The sequence below is a fragment of the Bos taurus genome, chromosome 6 (genome assembly GCF_002263795.3).
Source record: "Bos taurus isolate L1 Dominette 01449 registration number 42190680 breed Hereford chromosome 6, ARS-UCD2.0, whole genome shotgun sequence".
In the NCBI taxonomy this organism is placed as follows: Eukaryota; Metazoa; Chordata; class Mammalia; order Artiodactyla; family Bovidae; genus Bos; species Bos taurus.
Genome location: NC_037333.1, coordinates 44462335 through 44485199, shown reverse-complemented (window position 1 = coordinate 44485199; position 22865 = coordinate 44462335). Strand labels below are relative to the sequence as shown.

General features: G+C 42.3%; 1 protein-coding gene across 3 annotated transcripts in view; it reads left to right on the top strand.

Moving 5' to 3' along the window:
- Nucleotides 1-22865, top strand: part of CCDC149 (coiled-coil domain containing 149) — a 119117-nt gene that overhangs the window by 34443 nt on the left and 61809 nt on the right. For all 3 annotated transcript variants that reach the window (XM_005207799.5, XM_059887638.1, NM_001191519.1), the window contains exons 2-3: nt 12633-12794; nt 14494-14532. In XM_005207799.5, coding sequence (XP_005207856.2) covers nt 12633-12794; nt 14494-14532 — 201 coding nt within the window. The remainder of the gene's footprint in view (nt 1-12632; nt 12795-14493; nt 14533-22865) is intronic.

The following is a 22865-nucleotide window of genomic DNA, read 5'->3' as shown; positions in this document are numbered from 1 at the left end:
ATCTATTTTTGAGAGGATAATAAAAACATTTCATGGTATCTAATATACATGCCAAAAACTGGGCATATTTTTCCAAGTTTATTCCATTCATGTTTCACTGATTACCCAGTATACTTGGTGGGTGTGTGTTTTTCCTTCCTCCAGTTGGTAGGTGTATGTGCCCTGCAGCTGTGTAAACTTCACCACCATGTATGTATTTTTGTGTGTGTGTGATGAGTAGAGGCTCAAAGGTTAATTCAAATAAAAGTTGGTATTTAATGCCCACCATTTCTTTTTCAGCCTTTATTCATGAAGCACTAGAAGGCAAACCTTAGTGAGTCTGAGAAATAAGCTCAATAGAATGCATCTACTTAGGTGTATGTATGGTTAGGCCACTCAAGATGGCTGTGCTCTTGCCTTCTGTACAACCCCTGCCTGACCAGTGCCTGCTTCACCTACACCTTTCTCACCAGATTGACCTTCCTACATACTTGCCCCAGGCCCCAGCTAGTGACTGGTCTTATGTGTCCCTCTGCTAGTTTCCCTGGTAACCTGACATCACTTCACCCTATAACCGGCAGTCTTCCCCTCCCCCTGGAACGAGGCCTGTCACTAAGTCCTGCCTGCCATCTGCCGCACACCGTGGGGTGTTGCTCTAGGACCTTGCTTCAGACGAGTAAGCTCCCCATCCGTTAAACCACTGATGTCTCTGTTGCTGACTCCAGGGTCTTTACTTGGTCTTGTAGGCCTGCAGGGAGCTGCCCAACACTAGGTTATTTGTGGTGAACACTTGCTGTTTTCTCACTTCCCTGCATTCATTTCTCTTTCTCATCAGCACCCCAATTTGGAAGGTGTTACCACTGGATACGGTCTAGACAGACAGGTTGGAGGGATACAGTCTGGGTATCCTGTCCCCTGGGCCTAGAATGACTCGTGATCAGCTTTAGGCCAGTTGGAAACACTCTTGACCTGAGACATAAAGAATCTGAAACACAATGGAGTTCATTTCTACCCTGTTCAGTCACCTCTAACCTGGCCTTCTTTGCATTGAGACCTGGTGGTTCCTGGCCCTGCCTCCAGCCTCCAGAGCCACCTCACTGCCTGCCTGTTTCCAGGTCTTCTCTGTCTTCCTGGCAATTCCATGAGTCCCAGTATCCTTGAGCTTCCCTGGTGGCTCTGATGATAAAGAATATGCCTGCGATGCGGGAGATCTGGGTTCGATCTCTGGGTTGGAAAGATCCCCTGGAGAAGGCAAAGGCTACCCACTCCAGTATTCTTACCTGGAGAATTCCATGGACTGAGGAGCCTGGCGAGTTATAGTCCATGAATCGGACAAAGAATCGGTCTCAAGAATTGATCTCAAAGAATCAGACACGACTGAGTGACTTTCACTTTCATTTTTACTTTTTCATCCTTCCAACACATTCCTAGGAAAGAGTGTGGATTACCGTTGCCTGCAACCAAAGGATCCTAACAGATATGTGCAGAGAACAGTCTGCCTTCACTACTTATGACCTTCATGATGAAGATAAATTAACCTCTTTGGGCTTCGGTGTCCTTATCTCTAAAATGGGGCTGATCAAACAAGTTATTTCAGGGTTAAAAAAAAAAATGTTTAAAGCAGAGCTTTTGGCATGATTTGGAAACTAGTAATTTTCACTCAGTAGTGGCTGTTCCATTTACTCTTATAATCAAATAAAGGTCTTCTTCACATTATTATTATTCCTAACAGTGCCTGGCACATAGTAGACATTCAGAGACTACTGCTTTTTTTCCCTTCCCCTCTCTGAAAACAAACTTACCTTTTCTGAGGTAGAGAGCAAATATCCCTGGTGTGTATACCACACGAACTTGATAAGCAGAATCACACCCTGACTGAAGAGTGGGAATGGGGGCCTAAGGAGAACCCAGTGTGTATCCCTTGGCCCCACCCAGGTGACCAGAAAGTGGGGCATTTGCCAGTGCCCTGTTCAGCTCAGCCCTTTGGAACATGGCTGGGTGGCCTTGTGACCCATTTCCCAACCCCTCATGTGATTGTGATACCAGCTGCTAAGGCTGAGGCTAAGCCCATGCATGCATCTGGTTGCCTAGGTAGCACCTTGCTTATCAATATTGCATTATGCAAGGTGATCACAGACCCCTACATTAAGAAATAGCAAAGCCAGTGTGTTCTTTGTGGGCCTGACAGTTCAGATCAAAACAGGATTCAGAGGTGTGTCTTCAAAGGGGGCCCCGAACCCCAGATCCTTCCCCTCCCCCATGGGCTTGGTAGCCAGTTCTACCCAAGCTGTAGAGTCCAAGATAATGTACACTACATGCTGTCAGAACAAAACCGTCTTTCTAAAAGGATTCTTAATGTCACTCCTCTATGCAGAAACCCTTGGGGCTCCTGCCTGCTGAAAGAATGAAATCTGAACTCGTCAGCAACACTTCCAGGCCCTTTCTGACCCGGCCACCATCTATCTCTCCTTCCATCTTCATCTCACACAGCTTTTATCCCCACCTCTCCACTGGAGCCAGCCCTGGGTGCTGCTTGCTGTGCTGACAATGTGTCTTCCTGCTGCTCACCTTTGTGTTTCTCTGTGGCTGTTTCCCTGCTAGGGGTATTGTTTTCCCATCACCACTCCTGTCACAACTCCATATATCCCCAGACAAAATTTATCCATCTACTTATTCTTCAGAATCCATTTCAAATGTTCACATCTTCCTCCAGCTCTTTGAGTACCTTCTTTGATCACTTGGCTCATGATAAAAATAGTAGTAATAACAATGAAGGTGGATACAGCACTTACTATTTTAAATGTTTTACATACGCAAGTGCTTTTAATGCTCACATCTGCCCTGTGAAGATACTTTAATTATACTCATTTAATAAATGGTATAACTGAGGCACAGAGAGGCTGAGTAATTGATAACTAGTGAGTGGTAAAGCCAAGATTTGAATATAGGCATTCCAGCTTTTTCTGCCATGCTGTCAGCTGTTACTCTGAACTGCTTTTCTCTGTGTTCTGGGAGTTTTGTTTTTGCTTCTTTATAGCATTTAACATATTATACAGTTAGTAACTATTCATGAATGATGATGAGGCTACTTACTATCATCTATTATTATCTCTTTTCTTATAATAATAATTATTATTACTATAAAAAGTACTAGGCACTATTCTAAGTTTATAGGCATTTGTGACTCCCTAGCCAGGAACGTGTGCCTTAATTAGGTAATGTGAAAATGGTGCTAAACTTGGAATGAGAAGAATCCTCAGTTTAGATTTTAGCTCTGGCATCTACTTGCCAGCCTTGGATAAGTCAATTTACTATTCTGAGTCCCAGCTTCCTCATTTATATAATGATGGGCTTGTCTTAGACCATCCCTGAGGTCTTCACTAGCTATAAGTTTGAGAATCTGTAAAATGGGTCCAATATCACATGGGTCACAGGTGTGTTGAAGATGTAGTAAGATTAAGTTTTCTCATTCATTAGCCATATACCATGTGCTGTTCTTAGCTTTGGGGATCTGGATAAAACATCACATTCTTGCTGCTATGGATGTGGAGATGTTAAAAGTAAATCAATAATTAGTCCTATAACTCAAGGTCAAGTGGTAAGTACTATGAAGGAAGGTAACACAGTATAAGGAGATTGAGAATCTCTTTCCTAAGAAGGAGACATTACAATAGAAATTTGAATAAAACCAGGGAAGAAGCCACGCAATCCAAGCAGAGAGCAGTGCAAAGGTCCTGAGGTTGGAATTGGCTTAATGTGGTCAAAGCTAGCAAGGAGACCAGTGAAGATGGAGAGCACTGCGCAAGGGGGAATAGAAGGACTTTGGACTTTGTTTCAGTGTGATGTGAGCTTTTGAACCACCATTTGGCACCATGTGTTTTCATTTGAAAAGCATCTTTCTTGTTACTATTTGGAAAATAGAGGTGGGTAGAACGAGGAAGTAGAAATAGGAGGCTAGGGCCACAGTCCAATCAAGAGATGATGGTGACTTGAAGGAGGATGATAAGGGTAGAAGTGGGTGAGAAGCATTTGAATTCAATATGTCTTATGAAGATAGCACCCATAGGATTTGCTGATGAATACACGAGGGCTGGGAAAGAAAAGGAGGCAAGGGCGAGTCCAGGGTTTTCATGGAAAACCAAATATGGTTTGGTTTACCAACAGGGCAGGTCTGGAGCAGGGCAGGTCTGAGAGAATATCAAGGGCTCATTTAAAATGCCTCTAAGATGCTCAAATAGAGGTACACATTGGCTAGCAGAGCAGGAATACAGGGGAGTGGTCTGAGCTGGGATATCAATTTGGGTAAAATCAGCACAGAGATGACAGCGAAAGTCATTGGACTGAACGAGATTGCCTTGATGCAGGGTTGTTAGGGATAGAATTGGAGTTAGCCAAGAGGGCTAGGCCTGAGTTACGACTTAGACAATTATGAGTTCGACTGCTCTTTGAAAAATAAAGTGTCTTATGCCCACGATTCAGCTGGTGAATACCCCAGTGTGGTGAACTGACTATCATCTGACACTCCACTAGCAGAGCTCTTGGGAACATGGACTTGGCTGAACACTGAGTAGGACTGTAGGTGGCCTCTGCCTCTTCAGCCACTCCCCGTGAAATGCGACTGAAAAGGCCCCGGGATAGCAAGCCCAGAGATACATCCACACACCTAGGTACCCCTATCTTCGACAAAGGAGGCAAAAATATGGAGAAAAGGCTGTTTAACCAGTGGTTCTGGGAAGTCTGGTCAACCACCTGTAAAAGAATGAAACTAGAACACTTTCTAACACCATACACAAAAATAAACTCAAACTTGACTAAAGATCTAGATGTAACACCAGAAATTATAAAACTCTTAGAGAAAAGCATAGGCAGAACATTCTCTGACATAAATCACAGCAGGATCCTCTATGACTGACCTTCCAAAATAATGGGAATAAAAACAAAAATAAACAATGGGACCTAATTAAGCTTCAAAGCTTTTGCACAATGAAAGAAACTATAAGCAAGGTGAAAAGGCAGCCTTCAGAATGGAAGAAGATAATAGCAAATGAAACAACTGACAAAGAATTAATCTCCAAAATATACAAGCAGCTCATGCAGCTCAATACCAGAAAAATGAATGACCCTATCAAAAAGTGGGCCAAAGAACTAAACAGATATTTCTCCAAAGAAGAAATACAGATGGCTAACAAACACATGAAAAGATGCTCAACATCACTCATTATCAGAGAAATGCAAATCAGAACTACAATGAGGTATCATCTCATGCTGGTCAGAATGGCTGTGATCCAAAAGTCTACAAAAAATAAATGCTGGAGAGGGTGTGGAGAAAAGGGAATCCTCTTACACTGTTGGTGGGAATGCAAGCTAGTACAGCCACTATGGAGACCAGTGTGAAGATTCCTTAAAAAACTGGAAATAGAACTACCATATGACCCAGCAATCCCACTGCTGGGCATACACACCAAGGAAACCAGAATTGAAAGAGACACGTGTACCCTAATTTTCACTGAAGCACTGTTTACAACAGCCAGGACATGGAAGGAATCTAGATATCCACTGGCAGACGAATGGATAAGGAAATTGTGGTACATATACACAATGGACTATTACTCAGCTATAAAAAAAGAATGCACTTAAGTCAGTTCTAATGAGATAGAGGAAACTGGAGCCTATTATTCAGAGTGAAGTAAGTCAGAAAGAGAAACACCAATATGGTATATTAACGAAATATATGGAATTTAGAAAGATGATAACAATGACCCTATATGCAAGACAGCAAAAGAGACACAGATATAAAGAACAGAGTTTTGGACTATGTGGGAGAAGGCGGTGGGATGATTCGAGAGAATAACATCGAAACATGGGTATTACCATATGTAAAAGTGCAAGTTCGATGCATGAAGCATGGCACTCAAAGCTGGTGTTCTGGGACAACCCAGAGGGATGGCGTGGGGAGGGGGGTTCAGGATTGGGGGACACATGTACACCCATGGCTGATTCATGTTGATGTATGGCAAAAACCACCACAATATTGTAAAGTAATTAGCCTGCAATTAAAATAAATCATTTTTTTAAAAAGAAAAGGCCCCAGGAGGGCTGCCTGTCTTCCAAACAGGGTCTCAAATACTATGAATTAAAATGGTTTTCAGTTACACAATTATCTCTAAGAGTGTCTTGTTAAAAATATGGTTTGACCCAAGAGAGGTGATTTGTGGAATTGCTAATAATTTAATTGGTACCAATACAGAATATTAAAAAGAATCTGAAATTCATAATTAAGAGCCCTAGTTTGAACTGACAGTTGTTAGCATTGTGACTTTGAAAAAGACGATTAATCTCAGCTATCTTGTCTATAAAATGGGGAAAGCAGTTTTTGTTAAAATTGCCATATAATGTTGCCTATCAAACGAGAGTCTCTGGGAAAATGTTTTGTAAGCTTTAAGTGCTGTAAAAAAATAATGCCTTCAGTTTTGAGAATGTTTCCAAAGCCAAATATTAACATCATACCTTGCATTTCAAGCTCCCAGTAATCTCATTGAGGTAGGCAGCTGCTGCTGCTACTGCTGCTAAGTCGCTTCAGTCGTGTCCGACTCTGTGCGACCCCACAGATGGCAGCTCACCAGACTCCTCCATCCTTGGGATTCTCCAGGCAAGAACACTGGAGTGGGTTGCCATTTCCTTCTCCAATGCATGACAGTGAAAAGTGAAAGTGAAGTCGCTCAGTCGTGTCCGACTCCCAGCGACCCCATGGACTGCAGCCCACCAGGCTCCTTCGTCCATGGGATTTTCCAGGCAAGAGTACTGGAGTGGGGTGCCAGAGGTAGGCAGAGCAGGTATTAATTAATCCGAGTTGCACCTCAACCCCAAAGAACTGGTTAATTCTATTACATAATGGCTTTACCCCCCAGCTACATTCTTGCCTCTCTTGCTGTCTTTCACTAAATATTTGTTGAATGAATGAATAAATGTATGGAGTAACTTATTGTAGAAAAGTCATTTCCAAACTTTAGAATGGCAGTCCACAGAATATGTTGAAAATATGCATAGAAAGTGTGTTTGTTCCTACACACATATTAACAGACAAAAGTTTCATGAAATAATACTTAATTTACTGCATGGGATCACGCTATTTTCTGTTCTATTCTGGTTTTGTTTTTGTTTTAAAGAAAACGAGGGTAGCAGCTGAATTGAGTTCATTACACAAACTGATGTATTGTGACCCACAGTTTGGAAGACACTGTTACGGAAGATGCTGGCAGCTGGGAACCTTGTTCTTTGCAATTGGGCAAGTCACTTGGGTTATCTGGGAGGTTTATCCCTGCTCCAGTGTTCATGCTAATTTTCAAGAATAAAGGCATTATGAGGTGATGGGAATAGGCATGTAAGCATTGTGACAGCTTGAACATTTACTGCATGTAATGTATTTTCAGTTTTTCCTTGCCTATATAAGGAAATAAAAAAATCGAATAATGTCCTAGGTTTGGATAATTAACTGTTTGAGAAAGATTTGATTTTCATCACAAATGTGTGTTTGAGACTATATAGAGATTTGCAAGGGTGACTTTGAAATAAAAGGCAGTTTCTGTATCTGATATCCTTGGCCCCCAGATATGTTTCTGAGGCAGGATTTTTGGCATCTGAAAGGAAATGCAGTAAGTGAAGTGTATATTGTGTATCAGCCCCAGTAGACTTCTGGGCGGCAGCAAATAATCAAACACATTGATTTGTCTTCAGCAAATGTATGAATATTCACAATCTGTGGCATAAGACAGTAAAAACCCTCACATCAGCTGAGGTCACTAACAAGATGTGAACACGTTTTCAGTTTTCAAAACTTTGGGCGTTTCAGAAAAACCCATAAGGGATTGTGGAAATTACGTCTTGTTATCCAGGTATCATGTTTTTCCTTCTCAAAATCCCCAGGACCATTTATCCATTTAGGAGACCAAATGCTTGGCTTGGTGCCTAACACATTGAAAGACACCCAGAAAATATTCCCTGAATGAATGATTGAGACCAACTACAATTTATAGAAAATTGTTGCAACCAAGCCTTTTGAGAAAACAGCCTCTAGTCTTATCCCATTTCCTTTAAGTGGATGGAAACCTTGTTGCCTCTACTTGGCTCCCTCACAAGGAGCAGAGGAGAGGGATGCTCATGAATTCTTTATTTTTTCCTTCTTCCTTCAGGCCTTGTATCTAGTTTTAGAAGGGGGTGGGTGAAGAGATTCTAAACATAAAAGGAGCCAAATTTAAAATTCCCCTTTCTTAGCTTCCCTATGCTGAAAATACCAACTAGATGTAGTAACCAACTCCATGAGTATTCTGATTGTTTTTTCATGGAATGCTTGGTTTGTCAGAAATTGGGGTTTCACAAGCTTGGCTATACAAAGACTTGGGTTCAGATTCTAGCTCTACTAAACCCTTAGCATATAACATAAACTCTTTCAGTCTCACTTTCTCATTTAGGAAATGTACATTGAAATAACACAGTAACTCCACTGCAGTGCTGTGGGGATTAAAGGAGATCATCCGTGGAAAGCATTTGACATAAAACTTTGGTTTTGTTGTTGCTAACAGCAATAATAATAGTGATAATATCAGTCCTCCTCATCATTGTGGTAACTCAGTAGAAGCACAGAGCAGGGCAGATTTGATCTCCCCAATCTGGCTACCCTCATCCTTTGCTATGGATCGTGTTAGTCAGGATGGGCTAAGATGTGCTCTGATAACAAACACCCCCAAATCTTTGTATCTTAACGGTACAAAAGTTTATTTCTGGATCACACAGATTACTCTGTGGACCCAAAAGATTCTTCAGAGCAGTTGTCTGCTGTGGTTCCATGATCCAAGTTGTGCTGGTGATTCATACCTTGACCCTCGGGATCTTCCACCCTGGAACTGCCTCGTAGTCCTCTGGTTCCCCTTTACTGTATAAAGCAAGTTACATGGTTCTGCCTTACTCCAAAGCAATGGGGGGAGAACAGTCCGGCCAGATGCCTGGAAGTAAAGAAGAACGAGAAATACTGGCGAGAGGCACTAACGACGACCACGCAGACATTTAGCCTTTTCTCACTCTGTCGTAGATGGTTATCACAAACACAGTGTTTATTGCTTTGGCCTGAGCACCCTTTCCAACCAGGTGGTTATCCTGAAATTACTGCTGCAGGTGATCTTTAGAAATCATTGAGCTAACTCTGCCCTAGGTGAGGTAGAGGAGGCACTTTCTAGGCACCAGAAGTGAGTCATGCCTCCTGGGTTGGAGCCCCACCCCCAAGTGTTCTCCCCAGCACCCTGCACCCCAGTGATACTGGATGGGATGTTGAAATCATGGGTTCCTCATGTTAGGAGGCACTCTGGGGAACCCTGCTCATTTTCCAAGAGTGGAAACTGAGACCCAGGCAGCATGAGTTTGTTTTGTTTCCTGTTTTCTGGAGCTTTCCCAGGGTCCCCAAATTCATGATTACCCCATCACTTAACCTACATCTGGACAGAGGCCTCCTGGCTCTGCCTGGTCGTTTTCTACTGTCCACCGCTTCCACCAGCCATACTTATCCTCCTTTAGAAGCGGAGACGCCCCACACGCAACGACTGGCTTGTCTCGCTTTCTGTTCTATTTCCGGTCCCTTGTAAGGCTGAGGCTGGACCTGTGCATTCCCTGGTTGTTCAGAGCGACCCATGGAGGAGGATCTTCAGCACCTCTTTCTTTCTTATCATTTGTTTTTTGTTTCCAATTGGAGGGACAGAAAATAGGACCATTTAGCAGTTGCTACCACAGGGACTAAACTGTCACCATTTTAGAAGAATGAGAAATTCTGTCTCATTCCCCAGTACACCCCACCCCCACCCCCAAATACCTCCCAGAGTTTCTATTGATATTTTAATGAGACTGCATGTAGAAGCTCTTTGGCCAGATGGTAAAATATGGTCCCTGCTTGTACTTGTTCAGAACCCCTCTGTGCTATAAAAAGGGGGCTCAGACAACCCTGAATGGCTCTGAGACTGAGGCTTGCCTGGAAATTCTGGGCTGCAGCTGGCCTTTCAGTCCCTCCAGACTATGTTCATTGTTTCTAACTTCACAGTGGGAAGCTGAGGCCTCCAGAGCCTGGGTTTTCAAAGTACAGGTGGAGTAAGAATCACCTGTGCCATGTGCTAATAGCAGACTTCTGAGCCAACCACCAGAGATTGACGATTTGGGCAATATGTGAGCTGGGGGTGAGCAGTCTGAGCCCAGGCTCAGAAATCTGCATTTTCACAAGCGTCCCAGGGTAACATAGAGCAGGGCTCTTGTTGATGCCAGTGCACCAAGGTAGCAGAACTATAGAGGAGGTGTCCCATCTTCAGCCAGAGCAACAACACTGGAGCTATTTTATAAATAAGGCTTAAGCCTAAGGCTTGTTCTGCTGATAGAAACAAATGACATGGAATAACATTTTTGCAATTCACTATTCTAGACCACAGTAAGCAGAAGAAAGAACCATCCAGCAGTGGCTTTCTCAAGACCAAACTTGAAGTGGCTTCATCTTTATACAGAATGGGTTTCTTACGCTTTGATGAAATTTATAATTGTCTTGTTTTCCACACCCTAAACACAGCCAAACAGCAGCAATGCTGCTCCTCAAATCCTTGGTCCCTGGGTCTTAGGCACCTCTGTGCCTGTTTGCTACCAAGTGTCTTAGACAGAGAGGGAATGGATGTCTACTTCTGCTCTTTACAGCTTCCAAGGCCCAGTTTGTGTCATGCTTTGGGAGAGAAGCGGCTTCTCTCTTGGACCCTCACAGACTGCAGTTCAAGGTTAGGGAAATTGAATTCCATTTTGCCAGTAAGTGGTGGCCCTTACCTGGTCGCCTTCAATAGACCAGATGTGACTCTAACCTTGCCTGCTTCAGCTTATAACATCTACACATGATTGTGATCTTCTTCCCCAAAGTGGGAAGAATCGGAGTATATGTGGGCCCTTAGCTTTGGATCTGAAGGGACAAAGGCTGTCTTTGTGCCATCAGTACTAACACCACTGCCAGCCGAGGCTGCTGATCACAGGCAAAGAACTGAAGGCACAAGGGTAGATCTGTTAAACTGTGTGTAAATGGTATTTTTTCCTGTGAAATCTCAATACCTCCCTGAGGACACTGCTGTTCAGATTTTTGAGCTACTCTTCTCTGATATTTACACGTCGGGGATTTTACTCTTGAGAAATCACTGTGGCAACAGAACCATTTGCCTCCACGAAGACGATGTCGAAGTCTTAAAATCTGGGACGTTTTAAGGCAGGATTCCAAGCTCATTACTGCCTGGAATAAGATTCATCCAAGGTGGAAGTGTCCTCTCTTAAAACTCAAATCATCTCAGAATGGCTTTTCTTTCCCCTTTGTTTTTGAAGCTAAGCAATTACTTTTTTTTTTCTTAAGGAAAAAAAATGTGCTAATGCACAAAACTCTCTTTTACCCCTTTCATTTATTTGAAATTGAACTTAACAAAGTCAGTTCCAAGCAAGCACTATATATGAGTAATGCTTTTTGTCCATAAAAGAGCATTGACTCGAATGGTATGGGAGTGCTGATCCTCTGTCTGCTTTGTGTGAGCGTCCGTAATGACAAAGTGCTCATGTCAGAGTGTATAATGAAACTATAAATTGTTTTCATGAATGCTCTGAATTTGGTCTTTTACGGGGCAAATTCAAAAGGTATTTAGTGCCACATCTCACATATGTGAATAACACCAGACGGTACAACAGACCCAGTTAAAAGGACAGAATCCCAGTCGGGCTTCTGGCCCAGGTGGTGGGTGATTGTCAGGTGAGGGTCTGTCATAGTGGGGGGAATGGGGCGATGGAGGGACGAAGATATCCTGCAACTCTGAGGAAGAGTTCCAGCAAGATGGAACTTGACTTTGAGGGGATAATTTAGTGTGACTAAAATACTTCACTCATAAAATTGGTCTCTGGGTGGTGGGTATCTGCACTTGAATCCTAGAAAAAAGTGCACACCTCTGCCTGATTTTAGTGAACAAAAACTCTCAAGCGAGAAAATGTCTGCTAGGTTGCATGGGCCGGTGCAATCTATTGTAGTAATGTATAGTTTGATCAAATTATTTTTATTACATTTTTTGTATTTTTTAAAATTATAGAAACCATATAGGTGTATTCTAGAACATTTGGCAAACATAAAAAAAGTATAAAGATTAAAGAAAACATGCAAATAATTGTGCTACCAAGAGATAATTATTAGTAGTATACAGAATTTTTACTAAATTTGTGTTACGTTATTTTGTAAAATTTTAATAGAATTTTACACAGTCTTATCAGGATATATAAATGCCTTTTGAAACAAAATTTGGCATCCTGTTATCTATTTAACTATGGAATTGTTTAAAAGGATTGTGCTCTTTAACTTACCAATTATTTTCCCTGTCTCAGTTGGCCAAACTTCATGAACGTCCACGGTTCTGGTTCTGTCACAAGGGTACTGTGTCCGGTACTTTAGCAGCTTTTGGGCTCACGTGTCATTGAATGACAAATGTCTCTGGGTATATGATCTCTGAAGGCAAAAAGCAACAAAGCAAAATCAACCCTGCGGAGTGTGTGAACTCCAACGCAGGTGAAAGGAGGGCGGCTTGATGACAGTTCTGAGTCACGTGGGTGTGTTTATTCTGCAGTACCTGGTGTGTAAAAGGAAGCTGGAGAGTAAGAAGGAAGCCCTGCTGATCCTTTCCAAGGAGCTGGACACATGCCAGCAGGAAAGGGACCAGTACAAACTCATGGCCAATCAGCTTCGAGAGCGTCACCAGTCCCTGAAGAAGAAGTACCGCGAGCTCATCGTGCGTATTACGTTATGGTGATGTCCCTGTTCCCTTACGGAGATAGAAAGAGGGGCTTTAAACATGCGATCTCTTCTAAAGAGGGCTGAATCCAGACAGTTACCAACTGGAAAGACATGAAAGTCATCAACCCTACTTCCTCCACACCCAGTACCATTTGATACTGGTTGATAAGTATATGCTTCTGGATACTTGCTCTGGCACCCGTGAATGTACACACATACCTGAATGTGTCTGCGTGTGCCTTATTTACTTATTAATGAATTGTATGAAGGGTTTATTTTTCTGGAGAATTCATGTTATAAATTGATTCTAATACAGAACCCACTAACGAGCTGCATGCGGTTATTTAAGTTTCATTTTGAATTAATTAGAATTAAATAAAATTGAACACTCAGACTAGTCATATTTCATGTGCTCAATCGCTATAGTTGGCTGGGGCTACCGTATGGGATTGTGTTTATATAGAACATTTCCATGCTGGCTGCTATATTGGACAGTTAGCTGTGGGACATGTCCCTCATTGCAGAGAGTCCTATTGGACAGCTTTATATAAATGTTACTCTAAAACTTGCTCTTTTCGCTCAGCACTTTATTTTGGACATGTCTCTAGGCCATATATACAGATTTAACTCATTAAAAAATATTTGCATAGTAGTATTGCCATAATTTTTAAACCTTTCCCTCTCCTGGGCAATTAGATTTTCTCTAGTTTTCATATGGCACAATTTTTAAGGATGCAAATTAAAATGAATTGGAGGATACCAACTGCATAGTGCTATTTTGCATTCTCACTTCGTTTTTTCTCACTTATGCCATCTCTTTTTTAAGTGCTGACACTATTGCTTACGTTTAACCAGCTTTGCTGGGGTCATTGAATTGTCCTCAACAGAAATACAATAGAAAGATTCCTAAGGTTAAAGTAATGTTGACTTACATGAGGACTGCATCAGATATAGGAATACTGTTTCCTGAGCATTTATCATTTACCTGAGATATTTATGTATTCCCAGATGGCACATGAGGGAGAGAAATTAAATCCTTTTAAGACAAAAATCTGATAGGGCTATAAGTTCTCAGTTAGTTTTCTTGTATTTTGGGCATATCCTGTCCCCAAATTGTTCTGCCTATAGAGAAAATTCAAGTGTGTATGTATATGCACGTGCATATGTGTGTCCGTTACTATTACCTTGAATCTAATTATTTAAAAAAGGAACACAAACCAAATGAAATACTATTTGTTTAGTCTGCTCAAAAGTAATTTTGATAAATCTAAGTAATGAATTTATTTGGCTCACATAGGTTTAGAAAATATATCAGTTCAGTTTAGTCACTCAGTCGTGTCCGACTCTGCGACCCCATGGACTGCAGTACACCAGGCTTCCCAGGCCATCATCAACTCCTGGAGCTTGCTCAAACTCATGTCCATCAAGTCAGTGATGCCATCCAACCATCTTATAGAAAACATATAAATTGGTCCTAATTGAAAGTGATTCTTCAGAGGTTTTCCCAAAATAACTCTGGTTCAGTTTACAGTTACCAGTTTTTAAAGTATATTTTAGTTTGGTTCAGAACATTGCTGGTTGCAAGGGGCAGGAGTGTGGAGGGTCTGAATTTAGTTCATAGTTCAGTACAGTTCCTTGAAGCTACATATATCTGATTTTTTAAGAAATAAAATGTAACATTGGTTTCTTTGTAGGATGGAGATCCATCACTTCCCCCTGAAAAGAGGAAACAGGTAAGACTTTCTCCTGATCTTTGGTAACTCTCAGGATGTTTGTATTGATGTCTTACAACAACTGGAGGATCAGGGAATCCCAAAATGTGTAGAGAAATCTTTTAATTTCTCAGAGGTGTTTGTATTACTGGGGGAAGTGTGGTTCAGAAACACTGACTACAAAGAGGAGCTAAGGGTTGGGTGAAGGGGACACAGTGAAGTCTAACAGGATAGAAGAGGACACCCAAGTTGACCGTGTTCCCTTTCAACAGGGGACCCTGTTGAAAAACCACGAGTTGAGGGCACACTGCTAGCGGGCTTTAGCTCACTGTTCCATGGATGAATGCCATTCTGCCACTTGAGACTTTTAAAGACATCTTCCCAGCAAAACTCATAAGCCATTTATGTTCTCTCCTAAATGCTAACCAGCATTGTTTATTGATGAATCCATTTCCCACAGATTGTAGGTGCCTACTTTTATCAATGAACAAATCCTTATCTTGTATATATGTGTGTGTGTGTGTGTTTCTGGACTTTCTGTTTGTTCCATTGAGCTTCCTGTACCATCCTATTTGTACCACATTATTCTGTTTTGTTTATACTTTCAATACCTATTTGGGCTATTATCCTTAGCTTTGCTCTTTCTTTTCAGATTTCTTTTTTTTTTTTTAATATAACTGACAAATATTTTATCAAGTCCTCCTCTGATCCCCACCCCACCCAAACCCATTCCTGGTGGTATTTTGATTGGAGTTTTCTTAAATTTATAGATTGATGTAGGGACAGTTAACACTTTTATAGCATTATGTCCAGGAATATCATACATCAAATTTTTAAAATCCAGTTGCATGCATACATATATATATTGCTTTTTTCAAAGATATCTTGTTAGCTGTTTCCTTAACTTCACAGTTTTCTATACTGACACACCCTGACTGGTAGCCTTTCATGGGCTTGAAGGTAGCCTGGATGATGGTGATATTAATGCTATGTGTTCCATGTTATGGGAAACCCTCTGCACCAGAGCAGGGCTTCAAAACTGGTGGATGAAAATAAGGACTCAGGAATTGTTTGCTGTCCTCAGAGCTGTAGTGGCTCAGCCAACATCCTGTTTTTGTTCATTGATCATATACCTGGCACAGCATATAAACACGTAAGCTTCATAACTGTGTAAACTGTAGACACACACACACACAACATTTACCCTTAAATAACAATTCGGTCCTGCGGTTACCCTTTCAGGCATTCAGTTCTGGTCACTCCCATATTCCTTTCCTATTTTATTTGATTATTTTGTAATGCTCCAGCTTTGAGCTAATATCAGATTCTTCTATGGAGCTAATTGATGTTTTTTTCCTAAACAAAATGATGTGTAAATTTATCATAAATGTTTTAAAATTGGGATCCTTAGTGTGGGATCACTTATGTTTTTGTTTTTGGTGTCTATGAGCTGTCATCTTTGCTGCGATTTTAGGGTTTGTTAGTATTCATGAAGGAGTTTTACAGTGTAAGTGAATTCACGTTCCGTGACTTTATAATAAAAAATTTACATTGACTGAAGAGAATCTGATGAATTCCAGTAAGTCTGTCAAGCTGCATTCTTACAACTCTGGGGAAACAAACAGGTTCAATGTCCTAAGTTCTGGTTTTGTAGCTTTTAATATGGCATTTAGTTTCTGTCCCTTTAGGATTTAGTGTGGTGGTTTGAGCTTGGGCTCTGCACCCTTCCTGCCTGTGATGGATGACATAGAACGGACTGGGGTACCAGTGACAGACATTCTAAACTGCTCAAACAGTAAAGAAATCGATACCCTTGCATAACCGCAAGTTGAGAGGTAGTGCGGGTCTCAGATGCTGCAGTGTCATGTACTCATTCTCTTTTCTCTACCATACTTATCAAAGAAAAATACAGTAAATCAAATCTTGGATTTCAGATGGACCATGAACACCTTTTTAGTATAAGAGTGTGGGACTTTCCTGGTGGCTCAGACGGTGAAGAATCTGCCTGCAATGCAGGAGATGTGGGTTCGATCCCTGGGTCAGGAAGATCCCCTGGGGAAGGAAATGGCTACCTACTCCAGTATTCTTACCTGGAGAATTCCATCAACAGAGGAGCCTGATGAGCTACAGGGCGTGGGGTTGCAAAGAGTCAGATACGACTGAGCGACTAACACTTTCAATTTCATGTATCATGCAATAATATTTACTTAACTAAAACAATATTGACTGTTAATCTGAAGTTCACATTGAGCTGGGAATCGTATATTTTATCAGACTATTCTATCACTGTGCCCATTTTAACATCAGTTTCTTCTTGAATTTAGCATCAGCTTTCTCCTGAGGCCAGTTCCTATAAGCAGGAAAGACCGAAAACCCAGCCCTGGAATATAAGTCCTTCCCTCCAGTCTCACTGGGCCAATGTAGGACATGCTCTCCTTCCTGGTCTGTTAATATTCACTGCTAAGTCGCTTCAGTCATGTCTGACTCTGTGCAACCCCATAGATGGCAGCCCATCAGGCTCCACCATCCCTGGGATTCTCCAGGCAAGAACACTGGAGTGGGTTGCCATCTCCTTCTCCGTTAATATTCACTGGGAGGATACTATTCATTAATTGGCTTAGATTAATCACCTGGGATAGAAGGGCAGTGATACCCACTAAACTAATCATGTGCCTTGGGAAGTTTCCTTTCTGGGCCTGAGACTTGGTGTTTCCATCTACAAAATGGGAATAAATATGGTGCCCACTGCATGGTGTGGCTGTGAGAAACAAATGAGATAACTAAAGTAGAGTCTTCAGCACAGTGCCTGGCACAGGGTGAGGATCAATAAATATTTATCATCCTCTCCCCCTCCTGATCATCCCTTTCTTTTCTAATCAACTGTATATTTGTGTGCCTTTGTCAGGACTCTTCTGGTTACACTTGGAAACTTGAAATAGCTTGGGCCAAAGAGGAAGTTACTGGCTCATAGAACCTCAGAAGGGTTGGGTGAGCAGCCACCTTGGGAGGCAGAAATACAGCCAGGCCTCAAGACCAGCTACCACCAGCACTCAGGGGCCCCCAGGTTTTTCTTCTGCCTTCAGCATTCTCTGGGTCAGCTCTCATTTCTTTTTCTGGACCTGCTTTCTCTATAGAATAGGAAACATGACTGCTGACCACATAAGGGCTACAGATCCCACGTCTTTGATCTCTAGGAAGAAGCTGCTCCCTGAGTCCCAGGAGATAGCTCCCCTAGGCCAGGCTCAGTCCAGGAGTCCACTTCAGGGTCAACTGGGCATGGCCAGGCATACTGTAGATATAAGGCAGCTTCTGCTGTTGTCATGGTGACAGGATGCTGGGTAGACTGTGTCTTAACCATCTGCTCTACGTGCCTTCCTGAGACAGTCTTGGAATGACAAATCGTAATGATGGCAGCCAGTGTTTTTGAGTGCTCATCCTTGCCATATCAGACCCTATGCCCAACATTACACCTTGGAGGATCCCATTTAATTCCCACACCACCATGGGAGGTGGGTTATTATTATTATTGCCATCAGACAAACTAGGAAATTGAAGCCAGTGGCAGTTAAGTAAATTACTGAAGGGAAATAACATAAGGAATTGGTGATGGAGAAAGAGTATAAAGTCCTGCAGTCTACTCAGAGCTCATTCTTAGAGCCACCATGGTTCAGTAAGAGTTTATGGAACACCTTATGTGTATCCTGTGCTGATTAGACACTAGGAACACAGGAGTGAAAAAAGTCAGACCCAAATCCTTGAGCGTGTGAAACCTAAACGGCTCAAGAGCATTGTCATTTGCACCTCTTGTCCTGGCATAATTTTATTTTTACGTAAGATTTTTTTGATGTGGTTGTCCTACTCTTTTTTGTGAGCAGCCTGCCAGGCTCCTCTGTCCCTGGGATTACCCAGGCAAGAATACAGGAACCGGACCATTTTGAAAGTCTTCATTGAATTTGTTACAATATTGCTTCTGTTATACACACACACACACACACACACACACACACACACACACATATAGAGATAGACCAGGAGGCATGTGGGATCTTAGCTACCCAACCAGGGATGGAATCCACACCCCTTGCTTTGGAAGGCAAACTCTTAACCACTGGACTGCCAGGGAAATCCCTGTTCTGACATAATTTGTATTAGTGCTCCCTTCTCTCTCCAGAGTGTCTTGATTTGGATGATAAATAATATAGTTACCTTAAGTTACCTAAGCATCACAGTAGAGATGCTGAGAGCAGACAATAAACAAAATAATTAAAATATATAGGATGTTAAATGGTTTAGTCGGTGCAATGGAGAGAAAAATATAGCCCAAAGCCAGGGAGGGAATTCTGGCTTAGTAATGGAAAAAATGTCTTGATAAACAATGGGGGGAAATGGTTCTAGTATTTGTGGGAAAATTCTTACCTGTTTAAAATATAGGTTTTCAAATTTTGTTTACCTTTAGTTGATTTATAAAAGTATGCTGTTGGTTTTTGGATGGGCAAGGGTGTTCAGATGCCCTCTTCATTAGCTCAGTGTGGGGAAGAAAATGCACTGTTGAATTTGCAGGTGCTGGTTACAGTGAAACTTTCCATTTAGCCAGAAGCAGACAGCTTTGGCATCTGTGTGCTGGTACTGGATGAGAGAGGCACAATTACCTTCTTCGCTTTTTCCTCAGCAGGAACAAGGGGTGGAAGTGTGCACCCTGACCTAGTGTCTCCTGTCTTATATCGCGTGTTTATCCCAAAGGCAAAACAGTAGGTGAAGTATTTACCCCTCCAGCTGCAAAGCAAATGTACCTGTGTTAGCAGAAGGCATTGGGATGAGAACCAGCTGCCGGGGTAACAGATGGGACATGGAAGGGGGTCAAGAGATCCCCACAGTGGAAAAGGGGAAGATGCAGTATTGAGGACCTCATTGGCCACAGGCCTCGAAACCGTGGCTTCAGTTTCTTGACTTGAAGGAGGGATTCCTATGGCTTCCTCCCCTCTTCAGCTCAGAAGGAGAGATTACTATCATCACTGTCTTTTGGACTGAATGTTTACTTCCCCCCACCCCAATAAATTCACATGTTGAAATTCCGCTCCTCAGTGTGGTGGTGTTGGGAGGTGGGGCCTCTGAGAGGTAGTTAGGATGAGGTGAGGTCGTGAGGGTAGAGTCCTCACGAGCAGATTCAGCGCCCTTCTGAGAGTTATGAAAGAGCATGCTTTGTCTGCCATGTGAGTACAAAACCAGAAACCTACCACCTGAAAGGGGGCTCCCTAGAACCTGTGCTGGCACCTTGATCTCTAATTCCCTGCCTCTGAAACTGTGAGACATAAACTTCTGTTGTTTATAAGCCACCCAGTCTGTGGTGCTTTGTTGTAGCAGCTCGAGCTGGCTACAAATGTCTTGTGAGTTCTTCTCAAATATAGGCAGAAGCAGTACCGCATCCACAGCTTTGCAGTGCTTTGCGCTTTTCAGAGGCCGTGTGCGTATGGTGTGCCTGCACACGGGTATCTGTGTATGTGTGTCATCTGCCAGCTGGCTTCTGCGGCCTCACGGCAAGTTAGGTCTTTCCTAAAGTTGAAAGGCAATATATAAAAGCTGAGGTTCTGGTATCCAGCTTAGGGGATTCAAGTATAATACTTTCACTTGCTGACTGGCTGATCTAGGGCAAGCTGTGTAACCTTTCTGAGACTCAGTTTCCTCCTCTCCAAAATGAATGTAATCATGAGATAGATTCATAAAATTTTCATAAAGAATTACTGTGATAACCTGTATAAAGCCCGTTGCCTGTGCTTGGTGAGTGCTCAGTGTTGTTGTTCAGTTGCTCAGTAGTGTCCGGCTCTTTGTGATCCCATGGGGAGCTTACTGGGTGTTGCCTAAGTCTTTCATTTTTCTTGTGACTTGTCCAGGGTCATACAGCAGGTGAACAGAGCAGGACTAAAAATCCAAATCTGCTAGTGTGTTGTTCAGTGTTCTAATTTAGGTTTTTGTTCCTTATTTGACTCTGAGGCTGTTTGAATTGGAAAGAGCACGTGCTCAGTCACTCATTCATGTCTGACTCTTTGCGACCCCATGGACTGTAGACTGCCAGGCTCCTCTATCCATGGGGATTCTCCAGGCAAGAATACTGGAGTGGGTTGCTATGTCTTCCTCCAGGGCATCTTCCCAACCTAGGGATTGAACCCAGGTCTCCTGCATTGCAGGCAGATTCTTTACCATCTGAGCCACCAGGGAAGTCCAGGAAAAAGCATAGTCAATATTTAATCCAACCCGTTTTGGAAGTTCAAAGATGAAGTGCTTTATCTGAAGCCTTCTGCGTAAGCAGTGGTTGAGAACCAGAAACTGAGCTAGAAATCTGTATCTGTTAGGCCAGTGTTCTTTCTTGTGGCAACCAGTGTCCGGTCATAATATCTACCTGTTTTTTGTCTCCTCCTCTTAGGATAGACAAGAACATTCACGTTTGTAGTTCTAGAAATATGGTTGTCAATCGAGGCTCTCTTTTAGAATTTAGAATCCTTTTTAAAACAACTCAATTTCCAATGGCAAATCATCTGTTAAAGAAGCAGTGAAGAAATCGTGACAACAGTGATTTCACTAATAGCTTCTCAGGGGATATTGAAATGAAAATTTCTTCTTGATACTCCAGGCAGAACTATACACAGAGCACCTCTCTGCAGTGCAGTGCAAGATCACCAAAAGATCTCAGATGACCCTTTAAATATTTTTCTTTTGCTAAACAAGTAGTTCCTCCAAAGGAGATAAAGGGGAATTTAAATGATCTGGGGTTAATCTTCTTACAGGTTGGGATTCTTTGGGGTCATGGCAACACAGTTTTCCCCTAGCAGACTCCTCCTTGAATAAACAATCAAACACATCTTTGTCTTTGCCTGTTTTGATTTCAAGTGGAGGTACCAGGGGAGGTATTCCTCTTAGTTCCGGGAGGGGGCCTTTGCTTTCTTCCCTTAAAAAGTGATGGCTTATTTGGATGATGACATGCGCCAGAATGACAACCCTGGAGAAATCAGAGCACGGAATGACCCTTTGTAGAATGGGAGGGAGCCTTTTGCTTCAGCAGAAAATCTTCTTGGTCAATCTTATTTTAGTCCCCTGTGACCACAAATCAGAGCAACTTTGTATATGCATTCCAGTTTGATGCTCAGAACCTAAAACTTCCTTCAAAGGTCTTGAGTGCTTTGAGATGTTTCTTTTTATAACACTTTGAACAGTACAGCTTCACTGTTACACCAGGGAAACTGGGAAGAAATCCAGGGTTCAGCCTGTGGGAACCCGCCCCCCCGCCCCCCGCCACACTTCCTTCTGAGTGCTACCGCCTCCTGCTCAGAAGCCCTTCGAGTCCTTGCAACAGCTTTTGTCAGAAAGGTGAGGGCTTCCCCCAATCTATAGATGGAGGGATTTAAGCTCAATGAGTCTAAAGAACTTGGGAGCTATTACAGGAGCCACTGAAGTGGCAGATGCAGAACCATAATGGCCAAGATTAAGCAAACATTTATTTATATAGCAACTTCCTCAGCCCATAGAAGAGCATTTGCCTGTGGGCCTGGAAATGCCTGCCTTCGCCAGTGTGTGTTTGGAGATTGTGAGGTGAGAGTAGTTGGGCCGAGGGCTCCTTACACAGCCAAAAACTGTGTGACTGTGTGGAATGAACTCTCTTTCGGGTGGTTGTTTTTTGTAAATAAGAAAGCTGTTGCTGTAGCAGAGGTTTGGCAGTTGCTGTGAACAGGAGGCCATTGCTCAGCAAAGCAAGTTTCACTCTGTTAACACAGGAGTCGCTGTAGACCAAAGCAGCGGAGTAGAAATTGCAATTAAATTTGCTATCAATCACACCACTCAAGTATACTCCAAATTTTCTCAAACTTTTTTTTTTTTTTTTTTTTTACATATTCTTGCTTAATTGAGTACTTTGCACTACTGGAGGTGTGAGTTTAAAGGGTTCAGGTGATAAACACCATGTAGTTGAGGAGCATTTTCTAAATCTGGTCTCTTTCTCACAGTTAAAAAAAAAAAAAAGTAGTCTTCTTGAGGAAGTGCCTAGGCCACGTTTTTACCTGCCTCTCTCTTATTTTTTTCCCCCTCCAGTTTTTAAATCCTGGTTTTGATATGTCAGCTAGCTGAGAAGGCAGTTACAGGATTTTCTGGTACACATCACTTTTACGTTATGATGGAGAATTATGAGTCATTATGATGACTTTTCCATGGCTAGGTTTCTGAAGTGGTGTATATCTCATAAATTACAAAGTTTTCAGGATAACTCAAGGGATCATAACTGAAATGTTGCTCCTTTCCCCTCCAGGTGGCTGAATTATTTAAGAACTTGGGTGAAAACATGTGGCCTTCCCATTTTGCTGCCCTTCCCA